This window comes from Coffea arabica, chromosome 8c, assembly GCF_036785885.1.
Source record: "Coffea arabica cultivar ET-39 chromosome 8c, Coffea Arabica ET-39 HiFi, whole genome shotgun sequence".
In the NCBI taxonomy this organism is placed as follows: Eukaryota; Viridiplantae; Streptophyta; class Magnoliopsida; order Gentianales; family Rubiaceae; genus Coffea; species Coffea arabica.
Genome location: NC_092325.1, coordinates 29,559,565 through 29,569,587, shown reverse-complemented (window position 1 = coordinate 29,569,587; position 10,023 = coordinate 29,559,565). Strand labels below are relative to the sequence as shown.

At 33.6% G+C, this 10,023-nt stretch overlaps 1 protein-coding gene across 3 annotated transcripts; it reads right to left on the bottom strand.

Annotated features, from left to right (window-relative positions):
- Positions 1-27: 27 nt before the first annotated feature.
- Positions 28-7,322, bottom strand: LOC113688435 (uncharacterized). 3 transcript variants are annotated; one of them, XM_072063851.1, is made up of 6 exons: positions 7,116-7,322; positions 6,837-6,982; positions 6,558-6,734; positions 3,936-5,506; positions 1,319-1,373; positions 28-1,120 (listed from the first exon to the last, which is right to left on the bottom strand). In XM_072063851.1, the coding sequence occupies exons 1-4, from the start codon at positions 7,122-7,124 to the stop codon at positions 4,084-4,086; spliced, it is 1,755 nt and encodes a 584-aa protein (XP_071919952.1). In that variant the 5' UTR covers positions 7,125-7,322; the 3' UTR covers positions 28-1,120; positions 1,319-1,373; positions 3,936-4,083. The 3 variants fall into 3 exon arrangements, with proteins under 3 accessions (XP_071919952.1, XP_071919954.1, XP_071919953.1); XM_072063852.1 differs by lacking the exon at positions 28-1,120 and adding an exon at positions 1,163-1,236; XM_072063853.1 differs by lacking the exon at positions 6,558-6,734.
- Positions 7,323-10,023: the final 2,701 nt, after the last annotated feature.

The window sequence follows — 10,023 nt, the reverse complement described above, 5'->3', positions numbered from 1 at the left end:
GCATGCAAAAGGATATATTACAGTCCATTAGTTTCTGTCTGCTCCTAAAGAATCTTCAGTACAATTTTAGGAACTAACTATTTTTCTATTGGTGCAATGCATAAGCATGCAAAAGGAACTAATTTAACCAGTGTATCAGTTTCAAAGTTGAATTCATTGACTTTATTTATATTGATATGGTAAGTTATATTTCAACAAAACCAATCATTCTTATTCTAATAATAGGACTGTCAAATTGTGCATTAGCACAAAAAAAAAGTCAGCAGGTTTGCTAGACATTTTGCTTGAGCAGGAAAATTGGCAGGTTGCTAGACATGGCCACTAAGCTGGGCTATTTTGGTGGTGATTATACACACCATTGGATTCAGGAGGGACTTAGGTAGACAAGAATTTGACCAAGTTCAGGCTTTCACGAGCCTGACAGGATGAGTACCTGCCAAGTCACCATCCCTAATACTCTTCACCAAATGGAATGAATGGCAGAAAACAACATTCATTAAACTGCACCGCCAATAAGTTTCAGATCTAAGTAGATCAGACTTGAACAATTGATGTCAGCACAATTCACCCATCTATGTTTAGCTACTTCTGAATGCAAATCTAGACCCTTGGCATTTCGATGATTGCTACAGTGGATTATAACATAAACATACACAAACTAATCCCAAGTGTGTCCTCACATAGATCAGAAGCCTAGTGATGCTCCACCTAAGCCACGAAAACTTAAATCCGAATGAAACTTCCCAAATGACCTCTCCTGATAAGTGGACAGTATAAACCACTAACAAAGAAAAATTGCTTCAAAAACATTTTCCATCCCACACATAGTTATTACAATTAAGTTTATTTTTGAGAAGCTAAAAAGGTCAATGTGCACCACCTTGCGTATTCACGCACAACTCAAATGGTTCAATGACATTTCCTTATTGAGTGGTAGAACACAGAGAAAGATGAACAAAAACTCAGGTAATTACACATTCCAGTGAAGCCAGGTGATATATATACAACCGTAAAGCTGGTGTTGCTAAAAAGGACATTCACAACCCCAGAAGGATTACCTCCTTGAGCTTGAAGATAACTGGCAAAGTTTGAATCTGTATAATGAAATCTCTGTAGCTTCCTGGAAACATCAGCAAAGACAAACTGAGATAATAGCTAATGTCTCCCAGGGACCATTGTCTGAAGGTGAAAGTCCGACTGCCCGAGTATGAAATTACCAGCCATTCCACAATTAAGCTACAATTTTTATTCATGATACTATTCAAGCAGCTATAACAGATGCAAGCTAATAGACACTCAAAATATCAACAGAAATTACCTGAGTTTACTGATTCATTATCTAACTGCAGTCCGCCTGGTGTTAACAATAATAGCTGCCACGGAAAACATCATTAGCACTGAAGAGTACAGAAGGATAATTAAGCATAGTAATGGTAATTAAAGCTAAACAAATATAAAAATGGGGAAAAAAATATAACACCCTCAATGAACAACAGAAATGTAAGGAAAATAGAAGCTTAACCTAAAAAGACCAAAGAATTATTTCGTGAGGATTATTTCTTATGGCCACATTTAAAATTTGCCTGCATCATTGAGCAAGACAGCCAAAGGCTGTCTAGGTACCAAAGCCAGATACAAATAATCTCAGGAACAAATTACAACATTAATGTCCCACTAGTGGGCAATGACCGTGCAACACAGCCACCAAAAACTACATAAGTTCTAGCTATGAAGCCAAATTTGGCAAATTTTCAATAACTAGGACAGCCAGAGTTAATGACATTCTAAGAGCGAGCATGAACTAAGAGGAAATCAATAATAAATAACCAGAGCAACTCCAACAAAAGGGGTATCCAATCATATGCCATAGCCACCAGCTAATCTATACACAGCTTTTAAACAGCTAAAGAGGTAAAAAAAAAAAAAAAGCAAATCTGCAGAAAATCGACAACAAACAACTCAAGTGGCCTAATCATATGAAAGATCTTGTGATTAAGTTCTCAACTACATCCCACAATTGTGTCATCCATTCACCAGTGTTTACAACGTAGGTCCGGACAAATGTAATGGGTACACAAGCAAACAAGAAAATCACAAAAAGGATAGCTTCACTTTTAACCCACAATCACATGGTGACTAGCATGATTACCAACAATGTTATTGCTGTCTTGTTAATTCTCGATGAGTAAAAGATAATGAAGTCTGGTAGATCTGAAAACAAATAGTATATGTAATCTGGTTAACCATCAGTTCTTTACAACTTCATCATTGTCTGAGATTCCACTTTGTTCTGAATCAGTGCATTTGAACTGATATAATCCATTAAGTATTCATTAATCAATTAAAATCCTTAGGAAGCATAAGGACATAACTGGCACCAAAACACCTGATCAATGAAAACTGTATCTCATTTTTTCTTCACTAATTGCCGTGCAACTGCTTCTTCATTTCTTTGCTTTAATCTCATCCACGATCCCATACAAATTTCACTTATTCTCAGATGAAAATGAGTTAACTACAGGTTTCAGCTCTAGCATGGTTTAGCAACTCAGACACCCAAAGAAAAACTGCAAAATCAATTGTGTTTGAAGAGTGTGCATATTTGGATCCATGAACAAATATATCTAGCTATTTTAAATAAGTTCAAAAACTATATATGTTATACAAGTTAATCGACTCACAGATGCATGAAAAGAAACTGGGTATTACATCCCAACTATGCTATTGACAAACTCTGAATCCTTAATCAGTAAAATAAATGTAAAACATACATTTAAGTTGCTGGAAATACTTTTCCTTCCTTCAAGGAGGTTGTTTGATTGGAGTTTATGGGGAGAATAAGGAGGATGTGGATAGTTTGAAAACTAATTTAGAAATTGTTTTGTGGAATAACATTGAGTTACAAGAGGAATTCCACCAAAGGAGCTTTAACAAAAAGATAGGAGGGGAATAGGAGATATTTCTTCTTCTAAGATAGCGAAGTATGAAGGGAAGTAAGGGAAGGAAAAAGAAGCAAGCTGGATGGTTTGGTTAGCAAAAGCCATTAAAGATTAAGTATTATTTCTGGAATTGTAACTTTCTCGTCCACTTTGTCATTCTGCCCATTTTTTTACTAGTTTATAATCGAAGCTCCATCTGCAATGGTGGAAATTATTCAAAACTCTCCAATTTATGTAAATGAAGTATGTGACTTCAAACACATGACAAGAAAAACTACAAAAAATGCATTCTTTACTAAATCGATTACTAAACCAATAATGATATTCCGCATCAGAGACATTTTGCACCAGTAACTTTAAGTTGGCAACCAATTTTCTAAATTTCACTGAGTGTCATTATACCCATCAAAAGACATTATCTGCACTTGCATGAATTTCTTTTTTCACTTGAAAGAAATTTCTTCTGGTTTGGTTCAGTTTTCACTAGTGTCCATGGAAACAACTGTTTCCAATAAGTCATGCCAAAAACAAACTCCAACAATTTAAAACTGCAGTATTATGTTGATTAACAAATTTAGTATAGTGCTACCTCTTTGAAACACTAAATATTGAATTCAAACTTCGTAAATACGGAATTCAAACAGAATTCCACACCAAAAAATAAAATTCATTGTACAAGAACATGTTACCAATGGCATTTCAACCTTGTTTAGAAAAACAAAAAAACTAGGACCTGTGATTTCAATTTATCAATTTTGAAGAAGAAATAACAGAAAATCAGTTTATAGTAACTTTCAACTTCAAATTCAGAAGTCCCAATCAAAGATATTATATGGAGTCCAAAAGAAACCAATACTAATTTATACTCAGTCAAGATTTACCCAAAAACTTGTCAAATTTTATGAGAAAATCAAGCACATTCACTAAAATGAAAGAATATGGTAGAGGAGGTATCTTAAATATCAGAAATATCAGGAGAGGTGACAAAGCACAAACCTTCAAGTTGAGATCATCAACTTGCAGGAGATATCCACCATCAATGAATGAACGTAATGCATGAAACTGCCATGGTGGAGCTATATTTCCAAGGATCAGAAAATTCTTTGCAGCCCTGAGTACCAATTGCTCTATACTAAAGGTATTCTCAACTCATTCTCAATAACCACTTCTGATAAAGTTCAAATGTTTTGTCTAGCTCCCTCATCTTGCAATACTTTTTCATGAGTATCAGAAATGGAACATGATCAACCTGTAAATTCAAAGTCTGTAACTTTTCCAAGAGATCTTCTGCCTTCTCTGTATAACCTTGTATACAGTAATACTTAAGTAGCTCAGTATATGTTATTATGTCTGGGTAATAACCTCCTCTTACAATTTCATCATATATCTGCAGCACTGAATGAAAGTTACCAAGATTGCAAGAGGCACCCAACAAGAGATTGTATGTAACCAAATCTGGAAAAGAACCATTTAGAACCATCTCCTTCTTCAACGAATGTGCCTCAACAACATTTCCACTTTTTATCTGTGAATGGATCAAAGCGTTATAAGTAAATGTATTTGGCATTACCCCAAAGGCAGCCATTTGTTCCCTGATGGACAATGCTTTTTGCATATTACCACACCTCCCATAACCATCAATTATCACATTCCAGATGAGTGGTTGAGGCACAACAGAGTCATCTAACATAGCATGAAGAAACAGATTAGCTTTTATTACATCGCCATGAAAACATAGCCCTTGTATAATCATCTTGTAAGTGATTTGATCAGGAGAAACACCCATCCTGGACATAACATTGTAGATATAACAAGCCTCAGTGGTCCGTCCTTCCTTACAAAGAGCGCCAATAAGAGTATTGTAAGAAAATATATCAGGAAGAAAACCACGCTTAAACATTTCGCAGACATATTTATAAGCAGTGGATATATCTCCGATCAAACAGAATCCATGAATGGCAACATTATAGAAAACAGTATCAAGTGGGATACCCCCGCAAAAAATGCCATCCAAATAAGTGAGAGCCAGATTTATATCTCCATTCTTAAAGGAACCGTCCATTAGTATAGTTGATGTTATCAAATTCGACGTGTCCTTAGGGTAAGTATCACCCAATATTTCCGTAAGAAGCTTTCTTGCATCCTCCAGCAGACCTTTCTTACAAAGAGCATGTACAATAATGTTACAAGTAACTCTATTCGGGCCAATACCACTGTTGGCCATTGTGGAAAACAAATTTAGAGCCCTTTCAATATCCTTTTGAAGACAATAACCCTTTATTAAAGTGTTGTAGGTCGCACAATTAGGAGGAGGACCCCTAAATAACATCTCTTTGACAAGCCACTCTGCCTTATCCAAGTTACCAGTTTTGCAGAAGCCGTTTATTAGATAATTATGGGTGATAATATCAGGAATAACACTTTTCTGTATCATCATATACCAGAGAGATAGAGCTACCCCCAACTTACCCTCCAAGCATAAAGCTCTAATGATAGTTATATCTCGCTTATAATTTACTTCAAAGTCACAGCATTCACGGCCTATAGCATCCCAGGATATGCTTTGCCTGCGGAACTTATGGGGCATCAGTTACAGAAACCATACACAGAGAAACTATAAGAACAAATTTACTTCAAAAAGGTATAGCATAATTCACTTCCATAACCTGAGATAGGGAACATGATACAATTTGTAATAAAAGCTACAATTTAGAATCATCTTTGAAAGAAAAACAAAAGCTATCAAGAGAGGAGACATCAACAACTAAAAAGGGCACCCACTACCACTTCAGAAACTACGTCTCAAAGGTCACTTGTAAAGTATTTCAAGGGAGAGTTTGCCTAGAGAAGCAGATGACTACAACAGCTAAAGTAAACTGATCCAGACAGCATAAGAGAGAGACCAGGATCCCAACTATCTCTTACTAAGTATAACAGCAACAACACTCTATATCACCCAAAAAGAAACAGACGCATGGATGGCAATACATTGAACTTGATCAATCGTTAAAACCCAGAAGCTAGAAATCAAAGAAACAGACATATCATATACTCTAATGCTTTTTCGATCTTCTATCCTGTTAGGAATGTAATTCAGTTTGACTGATTTTCCTAAGACTATTCAAAGAACATAAATGAAGATGTATGTCGGAAAGACACAAGAAGCCTGATACAAGCCGTTGGTAAGAACTATCAGTATCAGATAGACATTTAGGCAAATGATTAACAACCATTAACTGCTATTTTAAAAGCTAATTTAAAATATTAAACTTTTAGAAGAAATAAACAAAGTTCCCTTCTGTAATTTCTTATGTTCGCAAGAACTCCTTTGTTTTCCCAGCGAAACATGTATACATATATATCTGCCACCACACGGAAAATTCCCTCTACAAACATTTTTTAATAGTAAAGCTACAATATATGGCACCATTAACACAGCTAAGATATCTGCTATACAATGCATTTACCTCCATATTACACGACAAAAAACACATTCCGAAAAAACAGCAAAATCAGCAAGCTGTACCCATTAAATACTTAAGAAACACTATAAACTAACTGAAACACTGAATTCAATATGACAACAAGTTTCTGACTTCAAAAACAAAAACCACTGACCTCATTGTTTTCAAGCGATCCAAACTATCCTTTAACATTGTATCTAAAACGTTAAAAACGGCACCGGAACATTGCCCTTCATCACCATCAGAAGGCTCCGACTGCCTTCTACCGTTTTCACTTAACTCACATTGATTCTGATTATAACTTGTTTTTACCTCATCAATCCCTCTATACCTATACCACATAATAAAATTGCTTATTCAACAAAACTTCACACACACACACGAAAAAAAAAAAGCAAATATATGACGAAAATCCAAGTAAATTTGAAATTACCTTGTATCAATTAAGTCAATGCTGAAGTATTTGGAGCAGAAAAAATTAGCAAAAATATGAGAAATGCGGTCTTTTATGGAGTCTAGGGTTTGGAAGCTACTGTTTAATATTCTGAGAATATGCGATTCCTCTGCAGCGATCAACACCTGATTACGATTTAAAATCATACAAAAAAATATTATAAAAAATTCCACACCAAATTTTCGTCTACAAAAACAAAATAAAATTGAAATTACTGCATTAAAATTTAAATTCCGGAAATGAGAACGAAGGACTTACGGATTGCATTGTGGGGGAAGATAATGAGCTAGGGATTGGAAGAGAGAAAAGACGTTAATTACGACGCCGTGGAGTTACCCTGGGCGTCGGAGGGGTCTGCAGAAGGCTGGTTAAGACCGGAGAAAAAAGTGGGCAAAGATGGTGGGAGAAACCAGGTGCATTTGACTGCAACCCCTTCAATTTTTTTTTACTTTTTCCCTTTCTTTCTCATTTAAGCCCGTTTGGGTTGCGCAGCTTATAGAAAAGTATTTTTCTAGTAGAGCTATTAATAAAAAGATAAAAAATAAAAAAGTCCCCTGTGACCAATCTAATACATAGAAGAAAAATCTCTGGTAATTCCAAAATATACAACACGACATCCCGTACTTTAAACTAAATTGTAAAGGTGACAGAATCCGTTAAATTTAACGGAAATGAACGAAATGACCAAAATACCCTGATATAATTAAACAAAAGATAGCTCAAAAAAATCATTTATTTTACTCTCTAAATAGAGAGAATTGAGGGTTAAGAGGTAGAACAAGTATATTTGTTAAAAATTAGGTATAAAAAAAATTTTTTAGGTTTCAATAAGTCATTTCCGTTAAATTTAACGGATTCCGTTACCTTTGTAATTTAGTTCAAAGTACAAGGTATCGTGTTGTATATTTTGAAACCACGAGGGGCTTTTCTGTGTATTAGGTTTACCAGAAGGAGCTTTTTTATATTTTACCCTTAATAAAATTATTTATTAACAACTTAAATACTTTTAAATATATTATTTAAAAACATAATTTAATGAGTATTTATTATATTAGATAATATATAATTTTAAAAATTTTAAAAATATTTATCTCTTTATTTGATTCATAATATAGGATAAAATAATTAAATTTGATATTTTATTTTTTTAATCACAAAAACTATTTTAAAAGCACCAAATTTGAAATTATGCTAAAAGTGTTCTTAACAGCAATAGATCTACTCCTAATTTTATGGGATGATACTCACTAAACATTTTAAAAGTACTTCTAACATCTAAAAGTGTAGTTTTACTAAATGCACTGCAATCCCAAACGAGACTTTAAACGAATTTGAGTTTCACATGGAGTAGGAAGAATTTGTACTAAGGGTGCATCTCATAAAATTAAAATTAAAATCTGAAATTTGAAATTTAAAGTATAAATCTGTTAAGTTACTAGATTATTAACTAGTAAATGTGATACATTTAACTGTATATTACATTAAATAATCAGTGAATAGCCTATCACTTATTTTTGGATATTGTTAAGTAGTAAATGTGATACATTTAACTGTATATCACATTAAGTGATCGGTAAATAATTTATCACTTATTTTTGGATATCTGATACATGTAACTATATATCATATTAAGTGATTAATGAATAGTTTATCACTTATTTTTAAAATCAAATTTTGCCTAGAAATTTCAATGTTACTTAATTAATGAATTCAGATGTTTTATTTTTAATTATTAAATGCGTCTATCTAAACCTTTAAGTTTAAGTATTACATTGAATTATCAAATAGGACATCAGTGGGTGACTAATTTTTTGGGCTATTTGGAAAGCACTACATCTCAAGTAGTAATAAAATTGAAAAACAAATTAAAGTTTTGCATGCTTCCATATTGAGAACTGTAATTGCACTCACTTTTTAGTGAAATAATTATGATTGCACTCACGTACTATTTTTGTGAGATAAGCATTTACAAGTGGAAAGACCCTAAACATAACGAGTATTCCAACTTTAACATTTATATAGACGACTACCTAAAATTTTTTCTGTTAATCCCCTACTCAACTATCAACTTATGCTCTAAGTTAGGCCTTAATTACCTCATTAGTTTGGTTAGTTAGGTAGTTTAGTCTTGGCCCGTTTAGTTTTGTATTAGCTTATATATAGCCAAACCTAGGTAAGAAACAACCGACAACTTTTGAGAATTTTCTAGTAACTTGTTTCTTGTTTGAAACGGTTCTTTTGGCTTGTGAAAGTTATTTTGGAACATCTTAGAGTGGCTTCTAAGGTGCTCATAGACTTATCAATCAATTAGTCACTCGTCTATCCAATCTACACGTTCTTGAGTTGTCCTTGAACGTATAGGTTCTGCTGCCAAACATCGATACCATCTAATTCTAGATTCGAAGCTTGTGTGTTACGAGTTGCGTCTAAAATAGGGTGTAGGTCATATCAGCTGGTATTAGGGCCAAGTTGAAGGTATCAAAATTATATCCCTTTTTCGTTTCTTGTTCATGTCTGTGTCGAGTTTTCATTATCAAAAAAATTTTATTATTGTTCACCATCACTATTCATCAACTGTTCATGTACTGTTCATCCTATGGTTATTGTTCACCCAGAAAAACAAAAAAGTTTTTGTTTGAGTTGTTTTTGGAAATTTGAAGTTCATACCTAGGGTTTTCTTCTTGTTCTTGTTGATTCTTGGATTGTGTGGGCTGTTAAGAGCTTGTTTCTTGAAATCTTGAATCAAAGTTGTGGAATTGTTGTTCTTGATTGATAAATTATCAATCTTGAAGTTTCTTGAAACCCTAAATTTTGGTTCTTAAACTTCTCAAAAATCTTGGCTATTTATTTGTGTTTCTTGAATCTTTCTTGAGTTTATTGAATTTCATCATTGAATTCTAGAAGTTCTTAAAGATCTTGAAACAATCTTTAGGCTTTCTTGAATTCTTTGTGCTCAAACTTTTCAAATCTTGAAATTCTTGGAACAAACTTGGAACCCTAATTTGACTCTTGAAAATTTGGGGCTATTCTTGATTGTTTCTTGATTTCTTGAATTAAATTCTTAGTTTTCTTGACATTCTTGGTTGAAATTTATCAATCTTGAAATATCTTGAAACCATAATTTGGTTCTTGAAAATCTTAGATATGTGAACAGCAAATCCTACTG

Bases quoted from the DNA above. Each gene is read 5' to 3' on its own strand.
- LOC113688435 (XM_072063851.1), bottom strand. The intron at 6,735-6,836 runs GTAATTTCAAAT...TATGTGGTATAG, and splicing joins ATTGACTTAATTGATACAAG to GTATAGAGGGATTGATGAGG. The intron at 5,507-6,557 runs GTCAGTGGTTTT...TAAGTTCCGCAG, and splicing joins GATCGCTTGAAAACAATGAG to GCAAAGCATATCCTGGGATG.